This window comes from Xyrauchen texanus, chromosome 13 (assembly GCF_025860055.1).
Source record: "Xyrauchen texanus isolate HMW12.3.18 chromosome 13, RBS_HiC_50CHRs, whole genome shotgun sequence".
In the NCBI taxonomy this organism is placed as follows: domain Eukaryota; kingdom Metazoa; phylum Chordata; class Actinopteri; order Cypriniformes; family Catostomidae; genus Xyrauchen; species Xyrauchen texanus.
The window spans coordinates 42,522,027-42,547,234 of record NC_068288.1 but is presented as its reverse complement, the minus strand read 5'-3'; the positions used below and the strand labels follow the sequence as shown (position 1 = coordinate 42,547,234).

At 39.3% G+C, this 25,208-nt stretch overlaps 1 protein-coding gene across 2 annotated transcripts in view; it reads left to right on the top strand.

Moving 5' to 3' along the window:
* Positions 1-25,208, top strand: part of LOC127653613 (regulating synaptic membrane exocytosis protein 4-like) — a 39,560-nt gene that overhangs the window by 9,516 nt on the left and 4,836 nt on the right. The window contains exons 2-5 of one of the 2 annotated variants that reach the window (XM_052140349.1): positions 14,381-14,519; positions 23,408-23,520; positions 24,637-24,738; positions 25,042-25,178. In XM_052140349.1, coding sequence (XP_051996309.1) covers positions 14,381-14,519; positions 23,408-23,520; positions 24,637-24,738; positions 25,042-25,178 — 491 coding nt within the window. Of the gene's footprint in view, positions 1-14,380; positions 14,520-23,407; positions 23,521-24,636; positions 24,739-25,038; positions 25,179-25,208 lie in introns of both variants that reach the window. The other variant, XM_052140348.1, reaches the window with a different exon arrangement.

Here is a 25,208-nt window from a genome sequence, read left to right as displayed (position 1 = left end):
CTGCATTGATGCTGCAGCTCAAAATAACTCGCAAACAAACTCACACACGCCATCAGTGAGATGACACACGGCGGCAGGCATGCATTCTGTGTTTCATAAGAGCGTAGTGAATCAGGGACAGAAAGAGAAGATAGAAAGAGGTCAAAATGATAGATACTCAAAGCATCATTCTTTCTTTTGAGCTGCAACGGCATGCACTGTGTGTTTGTGTGTGTGCAAGTGAGTCTGAGACACATAGCATGCATAATTTTCCACCAGTTAGGTTTAATAAGCCGACAACTTGCGTGGTAATTTAAATGCCTTAAACGGCTTTCATTTATCAGTGTAAGGTCATAAACGGTTTAAGCAAAATCCACTAAGCTCATGTACATTTTTACCCATTACCCCGATTTTGCGTTGCATGTGAACACAGTTACCGGCTCATCCAATGTGCGCAAGTGTTGTGTGCATGGCATAATCCAATTCTTTGAATTCTCTTGCAAACACGGTTTTCTTGCATGGTCAGATTTTTTTTAATAAGTTGAGTTTTGGTAGTTATCAGCGTATTTGTAACGGTTACCCTGTCTTGTCTCACTGTTGCCCTTTGTTTGTAATTTTGTCACTTTTGTTATTCCTTAGTTTTCACTTTTGTCACCCTTGTACCTCCATAGTCTTGTTTTCCCTCGTGTTCACTGTTCATTGTTTTCACCTGCCCTTGTTAATTTGCCTTTGGTTTCTGTTAATCACCTTGTCACCTAGTTTGTGTTCTGTTTGTTCATTGGCCCCTTTTCCCCATGTTTTTGTATTTATATCCTGGTTTTTGGTTTTGTTCTTGTCTGTCGTTGAATGCTGTTGTACGTAGTTTGTGCTCGCTCCCATGCCTGTGTTCCCGTGTTCCAGTTCCTGTGTTTTCGTGTTTTGTTTTCATTTGCCCATCGTGGTAGTTTTGTTTATTCCATGCCTGTGTTCCCGTGTTCCAGTTCCTGTGTTTTCGTGTTTTGTTTTCATTTGCCCATCGTGGTAGTTTGTTTGTTTCCTTTAATCAATAAACCCGCATTTGGATCCTCATCCCTTGTCTGACTCCGACCTCATTCGTTACAGAACGACAGACCACACAATGGATCCAGCGGTTATTCGGGCCAACTACCGGTTGCTCAGCCTCAAACAAGAGGACCGCCCTGTTGAAGACCACATCAGCGACTTCCTCGCGCTGGCGAAGTTCACGGACTTCCCGGACTCAGCCCTGGTGGTTTTCTTCAGGGACACTTTACACGTTTCGCTCAGGGAGTGTTTGCCTCCGGCTACGCGTGATTGGACTCTCCACGACTTCCTAGAGGCGACCTTACTGGTCTGCGGCTCGCCGTACACCGTGGGCTTCGCCGAGAAGGACCCTACCTCTCCACCCACTGTGGAGACCCTTCAGCCGGCCGGGGCTCCTCCTGTCACGCCTACCCCGGTCTGCAAGCCAGAGCCTACGCCTGCCCTGGCCAGCGAGCCTGAAGTCACGCCGACCAGGAACAGCGTTCCAGCATCGCCAGTCGCCTTCCATGAGCCAGCGCGGCCCACTTCGTCTGCCCGGAGGAGGGAGAGAAGACGGGCTTCCGCCTCCCTGCCCGCGCCAGCCCCGGTCTGCGAGCCAGAGCCCACGCATGTCACGGTGAGTGAGCTAAAGCCCACGCATGTCACTGTGAGCGAGCCTGAGTCCTCGTCAGCCACGGTGAGCGAGCTAGAGCCCACGCATGTCACTGTGAGCGAGCCTGAGTCCTCGTCAGCCACGGTGAGCGAGCTAGAGCCCTCGCATGTCACTGTGAGCCAGCGCCTGTAGCCTCGACCGTCCCTGAGCCAGCGCCTGTAGCCTCGACCGTCCCTGAGCCAGCGCCTGTAGCCTCGACCGTCCCTGAGCCAGCGCCTGTAGCCTCGACCGTCCCTGAGCCAGCGCCTGTAGCCTCGACCGTCCCTGAGCCAGCGCCTGTAGCCTCGACCGTCCCTGAGCCAGCGCCAGTGGCCGTGACCGTCCCTGAGCCAGTGCCAGTAGCCAGGTCCGTCCAAGAGCCAGCGCCAGTGGTCGTGCCCATCCTAAAGCCAGCACCTCTCGAGCCTTCCAGGGCTCCTCCACCCGAGTCTTCCAGGGCTCCGCTTCCCAAGTCTCTCAAGTCTCTCGAGTCTTCTAGGGCTCCTCCTCCCGAGCTTTCCAGAGCTCCGCCTTCCGAGTTTCCCGAGCTTTCCAGAGCTCCGCTTTCCGAGTTTCCCGAGCTTTCCAGAGCTCCACCTTCTGAGCTTTCCAGAGCTCCGCCTCCTGGGCTTGCCAGAGCCCCGCCTTCCGAGCTTCCTGAGCTTTCCAGAGCTCCGCCCTCCGAGCTTCCCAGAGCTCCACCTCTCAAGCCTCTCGAGCCTTCCAGGGCTCCGCCCCCCAAGCCTCTCGAGCCTACCAGGGCTCCGTCCCCCAAGCCTCTCGAGCCTCCCAGAGCTCCACCTCTCAAGCCTCTCGAGCCTACCAGGGCTCCACCCCCTAAGCCTCTCGCGCCTACCAGGGCTCCGCCCCCCCAAGCCTCTCGAGCCTCCCAGGGCTCCGTCTCTCAAGCCTCCCGAGCTTTCCAGAGCCCCGCCCTCCGAGCTTCCTAGAGCTCCACCTCTCAAGCCTCTCGAGCCTTCCAGGGCTCCACCCCTCAAGCCTCTCGAGCCTACCTGGGCTCAAGCCTCTCGAGCCTCCCAGGGCTCCGCCTCTCAAGTCTCTCGAGTCTTCCAGGGCTCTGTCTCTCAAGCCTCCCGAGCTTTCCAGAGCTCCTTCTCCCGAGCCTCCTGGGGCTCCGCCTCTCAAGCCTCTCGAGCCTTCCAGAGCTCCGCCCTCCGAGCTTTCCAGGGCTCCGCCCCTCAAGCCTCTTCAGCCTTCCAGGGCTCCGCCCCTCAAGCCTCTCGAGCCTACCAGGGCTCTGCCCCTCAAGCCCCTCGAGCCTACCAGGGCTCCGCCCCTCAAGCCCCTCGAGCCTACCAGGGCTCCGCCCCTCAAGCCTCTCGAGCCTACCAGGGCTCCGCCCCTCAAGCCTCTCGAGCCTACCAGGGCTCCGGCCCTCAAGCCTCTCGGGCCTTCCAGGGCTCCGCCTCTAGAGCCACCCAAGCCTTCGACGGCTCCGCCCTCAGAGCCTCCCGAGCCTCCTACGGCTCCGCCTCCCGAGCCTCCTGCGGCTCCGCCTCCCGAGCCTCCTGCGGCTCCGCCTCCAGAGCCTTCCTCGGCTCCGCCTCCAGAGCCTTCCTCGGCTCCGCCTCCAGAGCCTTCCTCGGCTCCGTCCCCGGAGTCTTCCAGGCCTCCGCCTCTAGAACTGCCTACGGCACCACCGCCCTCGGCTCCACCTCCTGAGCCATCCTCGGCTCCACCTCCTAGGCCTCCCTTAGCCCCGCCTCCAGAGCCTCCCTTAGCCCCGCCTCCAGAGCCTCCCTTAGCCCCGCCTCCAGAGCCTCCCTTAGCCCCGCCTCCTGAGCCTCCCTCAGCTCCGCCTCCTGAGCCCCCAGAGCCTCCCTCAGCTCCGCCTCCTGAGCTCCCAGAGCCTCCCCCAGCTCTGCCTCCTGCTCCTCCAGAGCTTTCCATGGGTCCGCCTCACTTGGCTCCACCTCCTGGGCCTCCAGAACCTCCCACAGCTTCGTTTCCAGAGCCCCTCTCAGCTCCGCCTCCGGGACCTGCCCCTGTCCTGAGGTTGCCTCCCAGGCCTCCTGGACCTGTCCCTGTCCGATGGCCACCTCCCAGGTCCCCTGAACCGGCCCTTGCCTTGTGGCCAGCTCCCAGGCCATCCAAACCGGCCTCTGTCCTGTGGCCACCTCCCAGGCCCCCCGAACCGGCCCCTGCTCTGCGGCCATCTCCCAGTCCACCTAAACCCGCCCCTACCCGGTGGAAGCTTCCCAGGCCACCCGACCTGGTTCCCAGCACACACCCCCAGAGACTGCTAATCTGCCCTCTCGCCCTCCTTTGTCTGTCTCCGTGTCCCTTGTGCCCCCCTTGGCCTGCCTGTCCGCCCCTCGTTGCTCCCTGGACTGCCTGCCTGCCCCTCGTCGCCCCCGGACTGCCGGTCTGCCTCTCGTTGCCCCCTGCACTGCCTGTCTGCCCTTTGTGCCCCCTGTCATTTGTCAGTTGTTCTTCCTGTTTTTTGCTTTGTTGATCGTCTGGTATCCGATCCTTGAGGGGGCTATGTAACGGTTACCCTGTCTTGTCTCACTGTTGCCCTTTGTTTGTAATTTTGTCACTTTTGTTATTCCTTAGTTTTCACTTTTGTCACCCTTGTACCTCCATAGTCTTGTTTTCCCTCGTGTTCACTGTTCATTGTTTTCACCTGCCCTTGTTAATTTGCCTTTGGTTTCTGTTAATCACCTTGTCACCTAGTTTGTGTTCTGTTTGTTCATTGGCCCCTTTTTCCCATGTTTTTGTATTTATATCCTGGTTTTTGGTTTTGTCCTTATCTGTCGTTGAATGCTGTTGTACGTAGTTTGTGCTCGCTCCCATGCCTGTGTTCCAGTTCCTGTGTTTTCGTGTTTTGTTTTCATTTGCCCATCGTGGAAGTTTTGTTTATTCATGCCTGTTTGTTTCCTTTAATCAATAAACCCGCATTTTGGATCCTCATCCCTTGTCTGACTCTGACCTCATTCGTTACAGTATTGGTGTATATGTAAACATGTGCATTGTTTGTGTTCTATCCTAGAGTTTCACTTTACTGTTAACCGTTGAGACATGTAAGACATGTTTTAAAAAGCAGCTGAATGGGTGAATATTTTTGTATATTAAAATCAGGGAATAATCAGTACCTTTGTGTTTTCCAGTAAAACATCCTTCACATTTGGAAGATGCTTAAGCGTGTTTATTTATAAAAAGAAGCATAAATCACGATTACAATATGGTACGTGCTGTGGAAGTGAATGGTGCAGGGGCGTAGATTGTGGGGGGAAGGGGATGGTTGATTATTACCCCCCAATAATCAAAACAAGCAAGTACAACCCCCCCAATCCCCCAAAATGTATACCATGGTCAACAGAAACATGTAAATTCTTCATACTGTAACCCCCCAATGTTCAAGTCAAATCTACAGCCTTGGAATGGGGCCAGTCCGTAAACACTAAACCAAGTCATTTCAAAAGTATGGCCACAATATGGAAACATTATACATGTTAACACAATTTTAGTGTGATTAAATCGCTTACTAATCTTATTTGTGTAGAACTTATCTCCAAGACTTGGATTACAGGGTTTCATTGTCATGACAATTAAGTTATATATATAATATTGGATAAAACTTCACACTGGTAAGGTTAGTAAATGATTTACAGTAATCACACTAAAATCATGTTAACGCGTATAATGTTCACATATTGTGGCTATACTTTTGAATCATTGAGTTTTTAACGTCGAAGGATTGGCCCTATTCAGTTCCATTGTAAGTGCCTCAATGTAACCAAATTGATTTGTATTTATTTATTTATGCTGGGAGTGAGTCAAAATGTTTTAAATTTTTTTATAGAAATCATTATTATGCCAAAAATGCTGATAATTCAACTTCAAATTGTATTCAACCCAGAATATTCAATAAGTCACCACTGTCCACAGTACGTTTTTCAATGTATTATTTTAAAATGCGTGATCTGAATATTTGCTATAAAGCTAAGTAAACGTAGCATGATAATATTTCTTATTTTCTAAAAGCCATTCTTTGCAAAAACGGCATCAGAATACATCAGGACACAGTAAAATATGTCTTGTGAAGACATACAATTCATTATATCATGAGAAATATAGAGTGGCATCTCCTTTCTTATTCAGTTTATCAAATGTTGCATTATTTTGAAAATGTCACGAAACCATTTTTTTTATCATACAGATTGCATGTCTGTGTCCTCTGCACAAGTTCAATTACTTAGAAAATGTCAGTGTGAAAAGTGTTCGGTGGTTGATTCACACCTGCCCATTGGAGGTGGCTTGTTTGTGTGTATGTGCAGTGATCTTAAATCGATGGCCGGTGAAGAGCTGGTTGATTCCCAGCCATAATGCACAGGTGAAAAAGCAATCCGTTTTTTTGCTTTTTTCCCAAGGGATTGAAAGAATCAATCAGGGTGAGATTTCGAGCACATAGTCTGCAAAAGAGAACGATCCATCCAATCATATAATTCATTTTATTGTTTCACACAGAAACATATTCTGACTGGTAATGCAAATTCCATTCATAAGCATTTCTTCATTTGCAATATTTCATAGAGGTTTGTATGTCGAATTCTTTGTTCTAATCCCACCGAGTGAATCGTGAACGTATCTGTTTCAAAATCGTACATATATGTGTAAGTAAACATTAATTATTACTATTATGATTACTATATATAGGTCAATGAATATTGTGATGCTCTTTCTTTGGTCTAGATCTATTAAATTATTCAAAAATACAATAAAAACGCAATTCACAATTAAATGCAAATAGTTAAATGCAATAAGCAGTGACAAATTTTATTTTAAATTTTATTTATTTTACTATTTGAAGAACCTTTGTCCACCAAATCAGTCATGTTGTGTGTAACCAACTTGTAGGAAGGCATTTTGTTGCCATGTGTCAATAAATAAATTAATAAATAATTTTTTTTTAAGGTGAATAAATAATTAATTATTATTAACAATTAAAGTAAAAAAAAAAAAAAAACAGAACCCTCGTGATTTTGTGTTAATTAAAAAAATATATTTTTGATATTTTTATACTGATATTGATATACTGTATATCGTTTCATCATTACAAAAATGTCAAAAATATAGATATTTTAATTAACACAAAATCATGAGGGTCTAAAGAGATCCTCTCATTTCTGTTTTTTTTTTTCAATTTGTTTACTTTATTTATTAATAATAATTAATTATTTATTCACCTTAAAAATTAGTTTGAAGGTTTTTTAAATGTTATAATTAAGCTGCAAACACTTAACAAGTGCCCTTGCATGCAATGTATTTTTAATACTTTTTACTTAATGGTTACACCACATTACGTTTTTAGAGTCCTTTTTGTGTGGAAAATGCTTTAAATAAAAAAATTAATTATGTCTGTATTCAACGTGGACTGAAAGATTACATTTCTACAAATTTGACAGGTGTTTTAAATGAGGTTTTTCAAAGATTTCGCATTTTTATATTTGTAACTATGTTGAATAGCATCAGCATATTTTTAGAGAGTCACTTTCTTTACACATAATAAAATAATTTGAACACAAATCAATAATTAATGTCCATTTATTTATTTGTTGTTCAGTAGCCATCTAAAAGTGGGATAGTGTGTAGTCAGCTGGTCATTATTGCAAAATAATTTACTTTAAAACATTGTTTAATTAGTATTATATTATGATAGAAACAGCTGAATATACATTATGCCATTTCGAAAATACCATGACTTTATGCACACACAAGCCATGCAAATGCAACATTGATTGATCTGTTTCCTTTCTCCAGTGTGCATAGAGTGATCTCTGACGGTGTAGTGTGCAGGTACATTTGGCGTGCACCCTCAGTGCTGGCATATGTGGTTGGAAAACAGCGTTACAGTGACGCGTGGGAGCATGAACAGATGGCTGGGCGCAAATGTCCACAATTACCTGCTGTCATGTCCTTTACTACAGCCTGGACATGAATTATTATTTGATCATTAATAATGATGACTTTATTTTTGGTTGTGGATAAATATCATGAAAATACATACATATTACCCCAGAATCAAATATGAAAAAATTTAATTTACATATTGCCTAACCTATAGAACCCTATAGAACCCCATAGAACCCTTAAGAAATATTTGCGTTTTGATGTTATTTTCATGACACAATGATCAAGCAAATTCTTACTACTGTAATGCTTCCTGATGTTTCAATTTTGAGTTGCTTTGTAATTCCCTTTAAAATATAAATGATGTTCTTGAAGCTTTCTTGAGATTCGCCATTATAATGTTGATGAAACACCATAAAACTGTTGCATTCGCATTACATGCAGACAGGCATGTGACATGTACAGTAATCTCATTGAGGTTTTGTAATCAATTAATGCCTTAATTTAGAAGAGTAATTAATTTGAAGAACCAACACACTCTTATGGAAATGTTTTACTATTCAACTATGGAAACAGACATGCACTAATATTAATCACCAAACATTACATATTAAGATAATCTTTCAAAATGCTCCCAACCAACTAAACATGGATTTGCTTTTAATATGCTTAAATGTCACCTGCACATCAGTTTAAGTAGCAATTGACCTGTGTGGTAAATACACAGAGTGATCAGGCCCCTTGAAAAGTAAGGCGAGGGCCAGCGAGTGGTATTTCAATTTGTTTTATGGCATTTATAAAAGCCTCTCTGATCCGATTTGCAGGACGAGTTTTTTTTAAAGGCTTTGCATACAATGACGACACACACTTGCTGAATTACTGCCGCCTACACACACTTTATTGTAAGTGAAGAATCTGAAACAGAAGCATCCGGTGCCCCACATTTTGAATTAACATAATGTTCTTTTCATTGACAAAAGCAATTATGACAGAGCTGTGACTTAGTGGTTAGTGCATGTCCTTTGAAATGTTTTTCTTTTATGTGACGATGCATATCCTGTCCACTGGCTATAAAACTGGGAAAAAAGCAATTATAATAGTAAACATTGACAATACCTGTAAACATGTTACTATACCTATATGATTTTGCAAAATAATTTTTACGTGGTTTGTTGTATGTATCACTGCAATTTCCTGGTGAAATGAACACTAAAGGCGTTACAACAACATTGACTTTTACAACAACTGCACTTCAGAAATAGTATCACAGCTTGTGCTGTTTCTAACAAGTCATTGGATAAACAAGGATAGATGGATGGATGCGTGTGTGTGTGTGTGTGTGTGTGAGAGAGAGAGAGAGAGAGAGAGAGAGAGAGAGAGAGAGATGGAGCATGTGCAATCACCTGTTGCCACACCCAATCAGAGATGCTGTCAGCTTTCTCAGTGGAAAATAGACGTCCAAGCGGGGGTATTCCTCTCTATTTCGCAGTAGCCGGTGCGCAAGAGTCATTCACTATAGAAACAGCGATGTCCTCCGCCATTTTAAACAGTATGTATCCAATGTGGAAACACCGATAAAAGGTAAGCACATGAGTTCTGTAATAAATCAGTCTGTTGTGTCTCTCAGCATGAGCCTTAATCCTGAAGTTGTCCGTTTAAAGCCGTTTAAAGCTATTTCCTAGCTTTGGTAATGTATTAGTAATAGAGCAATCACAGAGCGCTGTTCTATGTAAACAATGACTAACGGATTCACTTTATGTCACAACTGGCTCATATTACACACAAAAATTATCTTTTGCCACCACCTGCTGGCTAACATATGTAATTAAAAAATAAAGACCGTAACTCCTAACAGATATGCACTACACTTACACTTTAGTTTAGAACAGCATGAACACAAGCGGAGTGATATACACACACACACACAGTGAAGCATCTGAGTGCTGATGGTGTCACACCATCAGTGCTCCTGGAACGTCTCTCGTCCAAACAAATTTGAGGACCGGAACTAACTGGCATATATATATATATATATATATATATATATATGCATTTTCTTTTCTAAAATGTTGCCACAGTCACGCAATTTTCATTATATCAGGCTGAACATATGAGTTTTATCACTTTCAGTCCTTTGAAACCATCTTTATGCTATTATATGATATTTTAGTGGCACCATGTGTTTCTGTCCTTGAGAAAAACCTTGCAGGGTAGACTCAAAGCTTTTTGGATGGAAAACACCCCTGTCTCATTAAAGGCAAAGCAGTAGAATAAACAGTATATGTTTCATATTAAGTGTTAATCTGGAAAAAAGTGTTTGAGCTGCAACAGTAAAGGATGGAAAAGGCAAAGTATGTGTACATTTTATTGCAATATCTATACATCACCAGAGGCTCATTTGTACTTTTACAGGTACTGAAGAATGTTTGAGTCAGTCTGTATAAATGGTGTATGGGGATGGTGTCTACACTTAGTAACTGAAGTCCCAGTATGAAAAATCAAGCTCATAAAACCCCAGAAATATCTCAGGTGTATTAATATAACTCTCATATATTTGCTTCTGACAAATGACCTTCTGAGGTCGTTTTCCCTCCTCTTGCATCCAATTATAGCTCAGATCAAAGCTTTTACCTTCACAGTCTCATCCTAAACCTCAGCTCTCATTAGCTTGTACTCAAAATGCTGGAGCCACATTATAATGATATATGAGTAAATATTTGCCATGATTCTCGGCTCAGCAGGACGCATTTGTGTATGATCAGACCTTCTACTGTGATTAAGCAGATGTGCTCTCATCTAATGACCAGCACATGATAAAAACTATACAAACACAACATGTAGAACTTAAAGGGAATTGAGAAAGAAAGAAAGAAAGAAAGAAAAATATATTCACGGCTGGATTAATCTCTTTACCCTTACTTTTACTTCAAAAACAGTACTTGTGTTGGATTATGCGTCAGGTTGGAGAGCACAAAGGTTACAGCCTCCAACCATGCATCCATCAACGTAACTATTGATCAATAGACCTTCAGTGCTACTGATTTATCAAAGAGTTAATAGGTAATTAAAGTAGGCTGGGGTAATGAGAGGTAATGGCGTGATCGATGTCTTACACAAACCAGAAAACTGACATCCTCATTTGGATGACGATCAATGACTGCCCTAATGATCTTCAGCAAGCAATGTTTAAATCAGACAGAAGTTATCAGCATATTTTTCCTGTTCATTTGAATGTGGGATGCACGGAGTCCATTAGTGACACAACAGCACATGGCACTTCTAATTAAGAAAGAGATGCATGCGTTCATTACTGGTGTCTACTAGGGTTGGGTACGAGTACTTGAGTACTTGGAAATGACAACAATGATCAATCATGAAAACGATGACCGATAATAATCATGCACGATGAGACTTTTTAATAAATTTTACATGTAATGACACTATCTACTGTTTACACACACATTGAAAAGAGAAGCCTTATTTAAAATTTTGAGATTGATTTTGAGCAATGCCCTGACAACCACCCAATCATGGCAGTGTCTTTTTCATGGGCAACCACAACACAAATGTTCTCACATGTTAAAATCTAGTTTAATTTTAAATCATCTGTGATTTAACAATAGGCTTTTACTCAAGATGTAGGGTCTAAAGCCTTACGGTTTTTGAGGCCTGTCTCTTATTTAATGAAATTTGTATGAAATAAATTTAAACATCCTGACAGGTGACATGCATGGGGCATAAACCACAACCAAGCTGAGATAACAACAAAAAGCTTGTTAGAAAAACCTCTTTTTTCTTTTTTTTTGTAAATTCATGAATGTCACTTTAATGAATGAGTGTAGACCATACTGATAAAATAAAACACTTTATCTGTTGTCAGCGTCAATGGAGCCAGTCAATGAGACCTTACTGTGATTGCACAATACTTGACAGCATAGCAAAACATTAAAGTAAGATGACATGTCCAGTGAATGGAAAACCTCTTACACTCCTTACATAATACATATTTAATATCAAATTGGATATTGCATCTATACGTTTTACCATGTGAGAAAATATAACTTTTTAATATTAGTATTGAGTATTGTTGAGGCAAGCATCACTTTTACACTCCATATAACACTTCAGCACTTATAGGACTAGGAATATTTGGGGTTCAGAACAAGTTAAGCTCAATCGACAGCATTTGTGGCAAAAAAATATTTTTACTCATCAAAGAAAAGGTTCTTTAAAAAAAGAGCAAAAATTTAGGTTACTGTAAAGCATTTACATTGGAAGTGAATAGGGGCCAATTTTTGGAGGTTTAAAGCCAGAAATGTTAAACTTTTAATTTCATAAAAGCACTTACAGTACATGAATTCTTCTGTTTAAACTTGTGTATTATTTGAGCTTTAAAGTTGTTTAAATGGTAATTTTTACAGTCATTTTGGGTTTACAGTGTTACATCGCCATGGCAACAAATTTGTAATATTGTAAATAACTTTACACAGAAAACGTTTTTAAGAAATTTTATCACACTAAAATTATGTTAACTTGCATATTGTTTATGTCTTGTGGCTATACTTTTGAAATAGTGAGCAATTTATCTTTTTCAGATTGGCCCCATTCACTTCCATTGTAAGTGCCTCACTGTAACCCAGATTTTAAATAAATAAATAAATAAATAAAATCAGAGATAAGTCAAAAATAATTTTTGTTGTAATCAACATTATGCAACAAATGCTGGCGATTGAGCTTTACTTGTATTGAACCATTACTTTTTTAGTTTGTACAACAGATATTAATAATAGCTCAAAATCTTATGACTTATATGAGAGGTGTGTTATTACTGAGTGCTGAGACTTACAATTGTCACCTGGGGAATGAGGCAGGCAAAACAATTCTAGTCTAGACTCACATTGGAGCAGACTGATCTCACTGCAGAATTCGGCGACAGCACATTAAAAGTTCTTCAGATGAAATTGGTCTGTGCTTACTGAAATTCGAACCACTGCCCCCAGTGGCCGAAGCTGGAAGAGTCCCAGTTTACGGTTGAAATGTACACAGAGTGGCGCCAAAAGCAAGTCGTTTTCAGTTGTAAATTATGTAATACAGTCAACATAAATGCATATTATATTAACTCCACCCCTAAACCAAACCCACGAACAATCAATGGATTAAAAATTTAATCATAGCAACACCCCAGCAACAACCCAAAATACCCTAAAACTGTGGCGGCGAATTTTGTATGGGCAAGCACCAAATCTTGTTATTGTCCACACACCTGCTGGGCATCTTTGTGAAAAGATGAAAGCTATCACTCTTGCAAGCTTTGATCTAGTTGCAAAAAAGAGAGAAAAACAGAGAGAGAGAGAGAGAGAGAGCAGAGAGAGAGAGAGAGAGAGAGAGAGAGAGAGAGAGAGAGAGAGAGAGAGAGATCCATTGAAACACATCAGTCTTGTCTCCCATAGCAACCCTGGCATTTCTAGCACATTTTCTGAAACACAGTGTTCTGTTTTGGAAGGTTATTGTGACATGCTAGTTAGCATGTGCCAACCGCACCAGGAATGCTGGGACAAAAGATTGCTATATTTTTAGGACTGGCCTAACTAGGTCATGTGCTTCAAGTCCAGGAATAAGCTGTGAATATGGCTGTACTCCTATTTCTCCAGCGAGCGCTCTGCTTTAGCGCTGATACAATGCAATTCAGTGGCTAACTTCCAATTTTCAAAGATGATGAAAAAGGAACTGAGGTCCAGAGACCTTACTTCTGTTGCATTACGAAAACCAGAATTTTAATTTCTTGGATGAAGATATTATAATTTTTTAATAGATTTCTCTTTGCTTAAGTCTTTCAAAATGATCATGAAAATCTATTGATTTAAAGGGATAGTTCACCCAAAAATTAAAATTCTCTAATTATATACTCACCCTCATGATATCCCAGGCATGTATGACTTTCTCTCTTCACCAGAACACATTTGAAGAAAAATGGAAAAATATCTTAGCTCAGAAGGTCCTTAAAATGCAAGTGGATGGTGATTTGACTTTTGAAGCTCCAAAAAGAACAGACAGTCAGCATAAGCATCATACGTATGACTCCAGCGGTTAAATATATGTATTCTAAAGTGATACGATCCATTTTGATGCAAAAAATATAAATATTTAAGTACTTAAATACTATAATCCAAAGCTTCCAGTAAGCTTCACAAGAGGGTGGAGACTTGCGGATAACAAAGCTTGCTAAACAATCCCTGCAGCGACCGCTCAGTCCCATAACGCATTGCAAATGATGCAAACAATTCGGACTTCCTATGCACTCAAACTACTTATATATTTGTAATAACTGAATATTTTGCAATAAAAGTTAAATAATATTGTTTATATACTTATAATCTAAATTTAAAATTTATATGGATGGTTCACCCAAAAATGAAAATTCTCTCATCATTTACTCACCCTCGTGATATCCCAGGTGTGTCTGAATTTCTTTCTTCACCAGAACACATTTGAAGAAAATGTTGAGGTTTTTACTTCCGGAACCAGACTGTTCAGCTCTATTGATCCTATTTACTTCCTTAATACACGTTCCTGGTCTTAATATGCACAGATCATCATTAAAATAAAATTATAAAAAAATGCTTGTCTTCACAATCTTCCATCAATATATAATAACTTGCTCCACCACTTTCCATTTTGGCTGATGTCACCAATCCCCTCTTATTTAACGCTAGCAAAGCATCATGGTGGCGAGTGTGCGTGGACAAGCACCACTCATAGATGTGAAAGTGTAGTTTAAGTGATCTTATGAATACAATTCTGGTTTAATCAGCAACAACAAAATCATTCTTTTTCTCTTTCCTTTCCTTCTTTCAGACCCAGAGGGCCGCAGGTTAAAAGGTATTCAGCGGAGCACAGAGACAGGACTGGCCGTAGAGATGCCCAGTCGCACAGTTCGGCAGGCCAGCCACGAGTCCATAGAGGACAGCATGAACAGCTATGGCTCAGAGGGCAAGTGAGTATTAAACATAAATCCCATTACATTGGTTTGGGATTCATTTTTAAGGACTATGGCTAATATTACATTCCTCTTGAAGCGCAGTTGTGCATTCACTCACATCTGACAGCACAAGGAAAGCACTAACGGTACCTTTACTGTCAGGTGATTATGCTTAAATTTTTTGGAACAAGTAGCAATATTTAGTGTTTTTTTTGGTAGTCCACTTATGTTACATAACCAACAATAAACCTTCGAACATTTATATCGACTTTTTGTAAACTTCAAAAATCTAAAATCTAGTATGGGCTGGGAAATGTCTGGTGTGTCACTTCAAAGTTAACTTTAGCTGCAGATTTTGGAAGGTATGATGCAGCTTCAAAAAACTAGCTCTGTGGATGACAAAAGCTGTTTCGCTTCAACTCCTAATGAGAAGACTATTCTAACAAACGGTTTTGCACAATATTGGATACATAAATGGAGAATATATTTGCTGGTTCGTGCATAGATGTGACTAATTGAGATGAAAGAAGTTTTGGGATGAAAATTACTTGATTGATATAGGCTTGGACCAGGAAGTACAGCGCTTTGGAAATTATGAATGGAACTAAACTGAGCATTCTGAAACTATGGCTGAGGTTTTAAATGGTCACTTTAAATGGCTTGTCATTTCAAATAGAATGGTTTTCATGCAGAACAATCAAAACAAGAACCATTCATTGATTCCAACAAAACTTCTCAAAAGCACTTGCAGTTGAAACTTTGCTTCCTTTCAAAAGAATGTGCTCCGTTACATAATTATAGCAATATGTTGTGTGCGACTGACAATCTATTCTGCATAAATTTCCCTTCAAACCCTTTGTCCAATGCCCAGAGCTCCATTAGAAATTCACAGACAGTGATAAAATCCTCACAAACCTTATGTAATGCAGTTGGATGCTCTTCCTGTGCAACTCCATCATGGGAGTAAAATCCAGCGCATTTCAGATGGATTACTGCGTAGTTTATGGAGCATTGGGATTACAATTTTGTTTGCCACCACAGAGGATATTTCACCATATTACACTGCATCTTATGCATCTCATGAATACGTTACTGAGTAAAAAGCATTTTACATAAACACTCAATGTTGCTGAAGGCTCAGCGTGTATGACGGTTTTGATGCAGTGGCATTTTTGGTTAGGATATGTTTACACTGCAAATTCCAGGAATATTTATTCAGTATCTTTTGTACACAAAATCTTCTGGTAACACTTTATTTTGATAGTCCCCCTACAGATTTTTAACTGACTATAAGTGACTTATCAACTGACTTGTTATAGCTAGTTAACAATGTTTCAACAAACATTCAGTTGACTTTCAATAGCATGTATAACAGGAAAATGAACAGCTTATCAACTGACTTGCCATAGCTAGTAAACAGTGTTTCGACAAACATTCGGTAGGCTTTAAATAGCATGTATAACAGGAAAATTAACAGCTTATCAACTGACTTGCTATAGCTAGTAAACAGTGTTTCAACAAACATTCGGTAGGCTTTAAATAGCATGTATAACAGGAAAATAACAGCTTATCAACTGACTTGCTATAGCTAGTAAACAGTGTTTCGACAAACATTCGGTAGACTTTCAATAGCATGTATAACAGGAAAATTAACAGCTTATCAACTGACTTGCCATAGCTAGTAAACAGTGTTTCGACAAACATTCGGTAGACTTTCAATAGCATGTATAACAGGAAAATTAACAGCTTATCAACTGACTTGCTATAGCTAGTAAACAGTGTTTCAACAAACATTCGGTAGGTTTTAAATAGCATGTATAACAGAAAAATTAACAGCTTATCAACTGACTTGCTATAGCTAGTAAACAGTGTTTCGACAAACATTCGGTAGGCTTTAAATAGCATGTATAACAGGAAAATTAACAGCTTATCAACTGACTTGCTATAGCTAGTAAACAGTGTTTCGACAAACATTCGGTAGGCTTTAAATAGCATGTATAACAGGAAAATTAACAGCTTATCAACTGACTTGCCATAGCTAGTAAACAGTGTTTCAACAAACATTCGGTAGGCTTTAAATAGCATGTATAACAGGAAAATTAACAGCTTATCAACTGACTTGCTATAGCTAGTAAACAGTGTTTCGACAAACATTCGGTAGGCTTTAAATAGCATGTATAACAGGAAAATTAACAGCTTATCAACTGACTTGCCATAGCTAGTAAACAGTGTTTCAACAAACATTTGGTAGACTTTAAATAGCATGTATAACAGGAAAATTAACAGCTTATCAACTGACTTGCTATAGCTAGTAAACAGTGTTTCGACAAACATTCAGTTGACTTTCAATAGCATGTATAACAGGAAAATTAACAGCTTATCAACTGACTTGCCATAGCTAGTAAACAGTGTTTCAACAAACATTTGGTAGACTTTAAATAGCATGTATAACAGGAAAATTAACAGCTTATCAACTGACTTGCTATAGCTAGTAAACAGTGTTTCGACAAACATTCAGTTGACTTTCAATAGCATGTATAACAGGAAAATTAACAGCTTATCAACTGACTTGCCATAGCTAGTAAACAGTGTTTCAACAAACATTCAGTAGACTTTCAGTAGCCTGTAAATATATTCTGTACATTTACTGAATATTTCTTTTACACACAGTCTATGCTGGTTGCAATATGGTGCTGCTATTGCTGTGTGTTATTATCAGTATTAGTATTTACCATCTGCTGATAGTCTGTTTCAAAAAAGGAGACAAGTAGCAGTTAGTTAATCGTATTCCTTGATATTCACTTTATTTTTATGATCCCTATGTAACTATAGATGAATAGTTGATACCACCTTAAAGTAAAGTGACTCTAAAGTGAATATCTGTAGTGGGACTATCAAAATAAGGTGTTACCAATCTTCTTTTATCACTTTTTTTTGTTTGTAACAAACAAATAAATAAATAATAATAAAATAATTTAAAAAATCTGATTTTATTCACCCGCATGTTGTTTCAAAACCATATGTCTTTCTTTATTCCGTCAAACACCAATATAGATGTTATGAAGAAACAGACTTCTCTCTCTCATGTAGCTTTGGAATGGCTGATTCATTCTAGTGAAGTTTTACTTATTTAGTGTATTTAGTGTAAACATATCTGTTGAGATAGTTCTTTTAAAAACCTTTTGTTTAGTTTCAAAGTAGCTTCACCAGCTAGCATTATACCACATTTTGCTTTCACAAATTAAATATGCACTTAATAATTTTTTCCTCATTAAAAAGGTTTTACTCCTAAACAAATTAATTGTATTTATGAAACTAATGTATAAAATCATGACCGCTACCATGAGATGAAGACATTCATATCAGTAACCTTATGAAAACTGTTTTATTCTACATGGAGATGGTCTCCTCATGGGGGCTGCCAGGTTAGGATCACATGATCAGCTAAATACAATGGTTAATCTCAGTAACTGCCCTGTTTAGGACACGTTAACTCATGTATTAAATGAATCATGGCTGACATGTGAGTAGTTAATATTTCCATTGGCATTGGTAACTGAAATCTTTTGTGTATGAATGATGCTGCATCCACACCACTAGGTGTCAGTGTAAGTCCAGGATGACATGCATATAACATTACTGTGTTAACCAGGTAATGTCTTGCTTATCTGACATGCAGAAAGCAACTTTTCTCTCTAAAGTCATCTTATTTGGAAAGCAAAAAGTTTGAAAGAGGTCACGTCACTGACATTTATGTAATAGACCTGTCAAAATGCCCTAGAAAGCTGCAAACGGATGCACTAATTATAAATCTAAAAGCAGGACTTCTCGTTTTGCATGGATTAAAAGTGCTCTTATAAAGTCTAATGAATTGAGACTGGACTGTGTGACTGCCTCAAGGTTTCAAGGTTATGAAAATCACAAAATTCATAATCTTAAAATTGTTTACCTGTAACCCCCCAGACATTTTTTCAAAAACAAAAAAGCTTTGAAAAAAATTTGAATGAGGCCAACAACATTGACACATAATTTAAATCATGCAAGATCATTGGAATTCTAGACATTCAAAATAAAGTTGAATAGTGTATTTTTATCCTTTAGGATTTTCCTGGAAAAAGTAACTATTCATACAGTGGCCTTGAAAAGGAGTTGGCCACTTTAGTCACGCTTTAAAACGTGTGAATATCATTGCAGTAGAAATCGAAATATCAAACCAAGTGGCATCTGCAGACAAACAATGCTTGGACTAACTCCATAAACCTTTCAACTTCTTCCAGCAAAGATGAACTCTGTATGTGCCTGTAGGAATTTGCATCGGTGTTAAAAAGTTTGCATATGAATACCAGTTCAACATTAAAGTGTAGTGACAGTGATAGATAAAAGCAATTCATAGCAATGCGCTGAAAAGCCGTGATGAAGATGTAACGCAGACAAATGTTTATTCAAGTGACATCAAGAATGCAGTGTGCAATATGTGCAACACAACAGTAATGGGTGTATTTGTCATGCTCAGAAGCGTTTGTAGTAATGCATGGGTGTTTACTAATGGCTGCTGCTGACAGTGCATGCAAAATGCAGTGAGTAATAATGACTCTCCATTTTGTGGGATAGAAAGATGAATTGTCACATGAGAGAGTGTTGTGTGTGTGTGTGTGTGTGTGTGTGTGTGTGTGTGTGTGTGTGTGTGTGTGTGAGTGTAGAGAGAGAGAGAGAGAGAGAGAGGGTGAATAGTTCACCCAGAAATGAAAAGTAATTATTTAATCATTAATCATCAATAGCTATTTTCTGATGACAGTTCATATAGTGTAATCTGTACAACTTGTGTGCTATGTTTGTAGTCTTCTGAAGACATAGGATTGCTTTGTGTAAGAGATTGAAATTTAAAGGAATAGTTCACCCAATTTGTCATCATTTACTCACCCTCATGTTGTTCTGTACCCAAATTTCTTTCTTCCGTCGAACAGAAAAGGTGCATTGTTTTTCAAAATATCCTGACCGTGGGGGGCCTGGGTAGCTCAGTGAGAAAAAAGACGCTGACTACCATCCCTGGAGACCGAACGAGTTTGAATCCAGGGCGTGCTGAGTGACTCCAGCCAGGTCTCCTAAGCAACCAAATTGGACCGGTTGCTAGGGAGGGTAGAGTCACATGGGGTAACCTCCTCGTGATCGCTATAATGTGGTTCTTGCTCTCAGAGGGGCACGTGGTGAGTTGTTTGTGGATGCCGCGAAGAATTGCGTGACGCCTCCACACGCACTATGTCTCCGCAATAACATGCTCAACAAGCCATGTGATAAGATTCGTGGATTGACGGTCTCAGACGTGGAGGCAACTGAGATTCGTCCTCTGCCACCCGGTTTGAGGCAAGTCAATACACCACCACGAGGACTTAGAGTGTCTTGGGAATTGAGCATTCCAAATTGGGAAGAAAAACATATATCCTGACCACTCTTTTACACATAATGAAAATGACATGGGACTGAATCTGTCAAGGATATGATGATCATAAAAGTAGTACATATGGCTCATGTATTATATTCCAAGACTTTTAAAGTCATATTGTATAGGGAATACATCAAAATGTAAGTTTTATACACTGAAAATCTTCCCTCTGCTGTAAATCTCAAATCAAATATGGCTACATTGGCATCAGTGACATGCAAGAACCAATGACATTTGCCTTCAATGCACCATTTTTGTAGTCTATACAACTTTTGTAGTCACAGCTTCAGCAGAGTAGAATATTTTCAGTGAATAACAACTTAAATTGGTTTGGTTAAACTATCGTATGGCTTAAAAAGTCTTCAAGCCACATGGACAACTTTTATGATACTTTTATATTTTTTTCTTTTTGGAGCTTGACAGATGTGACTGCATAAAGATTATTAAAAAAAAAAACAGCATACTGTTTGGAACTAAGTTAGGGTGAGTAAATAATGACATCATTTTCATTTCCGGGTGAACTACCCCTTTAAAAGGAGAGATACGAGTGGATATAGAGACAGAGAGAGAGAATAAATGATGAACTGGATAGTGTGACGAGTGAGAGAAAGAGAAAGCTCCCTTGGGAGGCTCAGTCTGAGCATTAGGCATCGAGTTTGTCTGGATCCTCCCAAAAGCATTAAAAATAGACCTGTGTGGAGACGACAAGCGACGGAGACAGAATTGGGAATGGGTGGAGGGGCGATGGAGAGAATCGAGGTCAAGAGGCAGAAAGAAAATTAATTATGAAGCCGGTTTACATTAGTGTGGAGGCTTATTGAGAACAAACAGAGAGAGATGGGAATGGGAAGCAGGGGATGGAAGAATGGAGGCGGAGAAGGAGAGAGGGATGGGTTTGGAAGGGGGTTTGAAGGAGAATGGATAAAGAGGACTGTCAAGGTCCATGCCCACGTGTTGCTTTTCAAAATGCCCTATTAAAGGGATAATACACTAAAAATTTGTATTCCTCATGTTGTTTCAAACACATATGAGGTTCTCTCTTGCGTCGATCACTAAATGAGATTTTAGGCAGAAAGTTAGTGATTGGCAACTTCAACCACCATATACTTTCATTACATGGTTTTTTTTTTTATACAATGAAAGTGAATGGTGACCCAGGCAACACTCTTTGACCTCTTAGGTGTCCTTTTTGGCCTTCAGGAGACAAAAACATGTTTTACAGCATCTGTTTCTGCATTTAGGATCTTTCGTTAAAAACAGAAATGGGACCTAATTGCATCTGAGCGCAGTGCCGTAACCACAATGTACTTTGATGGGGACAAGTCCCCCCCCCAATAATCAGATATGGCCTTGTTGCTGTTCTGCTTCATTCCATTATGCACGCTGTCTAATTGTTATTAAGTTGTAGCAGGAATAACATAATAGATTAAAAAGTTACATTTTTACCACGCTCAGTAGTCTAACAGTACTCATCAATGCCAATCAAATTGATTAAGGCGGGACTCAAGTTTAAGAAGCTGAGCGGGAAACTTCGGCAAGCAGTTCAGGTTAAGAGTCTTTGTGTCATGTGAGATGTAAGGCTCTCACTAAACATGCAACATTTGACCACTGTTTTATGATTGAATTGTTGTACAGACTGACATTAATTTCCAAGGGTGCAAACTATTCACCATTTGGCAAAATTCGGCATTTTTAATAAAAATAATGGCACGTACAGTATGTGATTTTTATGTCATTCATAACCATGAATGTGAAAACATTAATGGAGCAGTTTTCAGCGAATCAGGCTAAAGACGAAGAGTGAATGTGTGTATACTGTAAAGTAATTGAATGAATGTGGTAATCTGGCAGGCTTTTGAAGGAGCTTTTTAGAAAATGATCTATAAAAAATACACAAAGTAGAGTGTTATTGCCCAGATCAGAACTAGAAAATGGTGACTTGTTACATCTATTGTGCTTTTAGGTTTTGGCAAGGACAGTGTCATATTTTTATCATATCATTTTACAGATACATCAATGATGAAAATAAATTTTAATGATATTAATCTTTTCTTTGAGGCAGCACACAAAAGAAAGAAAAGATGACTGAAACAGGCTAATTGCTAGCAATGCAGACACAGTGTTTGTCTTGTACTGGGTGAACTTTTAAAATACATGTATCTTTTAAAACCAAAAATTATACAATTTGGGCCTTTATCGCATTTCAAGTCTTTATTAAAGGACCAAAGAGGACCACTATATTTGTGACCTCAACACCTGTGACCCCCCACCCCAAAAATGGTTTGTCCCCCCCCCCAATAATGAAGATATGGTTATGGCCTTGACATGGAGCATAACCTTAGTAACACACACACACACACACACACACACACACACACACACACACACACACACACACACACACACACACACACACACACACACACACACACACACACACACATGTTGTGTTTCCATGTTTTATGGGGACTTTCCATAGACATAATGGTTTTTATACTGTACAAACTTTATATTCTATCCCCTAACCTACCCTAAACCTAACCCTCACAGAAAACTTTCTGCATTTTTACATTTTCAAAAAACATAATTTAGTATGATTTATAAGCTGTTTTCCTCATGGGGACCGACAAAATGTCCCCACAAGGTCAAACATTTCGGGTTTTACTATCCTTATGGGGACATTTGGTCCCCACAAAGTGATAAATACACGCTCACACATACACACACACACACACACACACACACACACACACACACACACACACACACACACACACACACACACACACACACACACACACACAGCACACGCACACACACACACACACACACACACACACATGCACGCTCACACACACACACACACACAAACACATGCACGCTAACACACACACACACACACACACACACACAGCAATAGTGGCTTTATTGTGTAATATTTGTCAGCATGCATCTCAAATCCGCCTATAAATACTGTGAAAGTAGTGTGTGTGTATGTGTGTGCTAAAACAAACAGTTTTAAAGTGTCACAAAGCCACAGTGGTTTCACTTTTCAGGGAAATCAACCTACAAATGGCGTATAGATCTCTGCATTTTAAGTGGGGATAGGATAACTATTTTAACATTTGAAAAATGTGACACTTCAGTTTTAAACATTGCTAATAGTAGGGAATAATAGTATAACATTAATTCCCAAACTTTACATTCCCAAATTAGTAAAAATGTATCTAAGTATTTGGGAAAACATCACATACTGTAAGAACACACTCTTCTATACCAGAATATTACATCAGAACTTCTGAATTTATGAAGTGAACTATTGCTGTCCAACATATTTATGTGCCATGTTATAAACCAGAATGTATTCCAAACCTGTGGCATACACATGACATTGTGTTAAACAACTGCAGTTAAAATGAGTGGGAATTTTTACATTCACACTGCCCTGTTCTCTCTCCATTAGTCTGAACTACAGTGGTATGTGCTTGGCATCAGATGCCCAGTTTAGCAACTTTCTAGATGGGATGGGACCAGCTCAGTTTGTGGGAAGACAAACACTAGCTACCACTTCAATGGGTAAGTGCCTTTGATTGTTAGACACATCTGACATACAATATGATGCTGTTACATCTTAAAATTGGAAAATGTTAATTATGCACAGCTTTGCTTATTATAACAAAAGAGATATATACTCTCTCTGGCCATTAGACCATAGATTGTTAGTTTAACTCAATATTTAATAAAACACTTTGCACATGTTAATACATAATGTTAATGTATTTTAATAATATTATATTCCCACAATATTAAGAGTCCCACAAAAATGTAAAATATTTTCAAAACCCCCTCTGAAATGGTCCAACAGCATCATTTAAGAAGCACAATCTGGAAAAGTAACCTTAAAATGTGCTTTGTGTGGTAACATCTAAATTAACTGGTTATAATAAAGTCACAAATATTATTTATATTATTTATAAAATTGAAATACAAAAATATAATGCATATTTTAATATTTCAGATTGATATTAATGATTATATTATTATTGTTAATATGTATATTCTTTATAAGTAATAATTATTTAGTTAATAATAATAATAATAATGGTTATTAATATTACATAACACTATGTAATATTAATAACCAATAATATATGTAAACACTAAAGTATTCAATAATAATTAATATATTATTTATTAATACACCTTTTTTTATACATTATGTTACACCAACAAAACTAGGTGTTTGGCTCCTTAAGGGAACAATTACAGGTTACATAAAAAATATCCACTAAATTGAATTGAGTAATCTTTAACAAAATTGAATTAACATACAAACATACATATATTTAAGTTGTATTTATTTAATCTGTTAAAAAATACTTAAATCAATTTATTATGAAATTGAAATGCGTAAATCTAGAAAATCAGGTACAATATTTTTGAGTGTGATATGAAAAATCATTTCATATCACAGTTGCTTGGCAAAATCATGCAGAATAAATGTTAATACATTTGCTATTGTTTTGGATGTTTTCCAAAAGTTTGGAAGTTGCATAATGTTATGGAGAATCAAAATGGTTAAATAAGATTTTAATATAAAATAAGATCCTCTATGTCAAACATAAAACTTTGATATTTGTATTGTTTTTTTCAAATGTGACTCATCTTAATTTGCATGTTGATGTATTGCAGGAGATGTGGAGATCGGTCTGATGGAGAGGAACGGACAGTTGGAGGTGGAGATCATTCAGGCTCGAGGACTCATCATGAAGCCTGGATCCAAGGGCCCTCCAGGTGATTGTTCATCAACCTGTTCTCTGATGCACCGATCCATGACTCGTATAGAACATATTAGATCCATTTGAAAGTCCTTATAGATTGCTTCTCAAATGCACAGGTGTTTTTTATTTTGGATCTTGGGAGATTGTTCTTCTCTTTTTAATTGTGGATCCATTATTGTAATAATATGTGTGTTTGAATATTGGTGCCTTAGAAGTCTTTCCTTATAAAAATGAGTCAATTTCAATATCTTGTGGACTTCTTGGATGTAGTTTGAATTGATAATATATTATTATGTTTCTTTCTTGTTTTTAGCAGTGTATATCAAAGTGTACCTTCTGGAAAATGGCATATGTATCGCCAAAAAGAAGACAAAGTCAGTGCGGAAATCTCTGGATCCCCTTTACAATCAAGTCCTTGTGTTCTCAGAGACTCCACAGGGAAAAGTTGTACAGGTAAACTATAAATAGCAAAAACAAACCTGT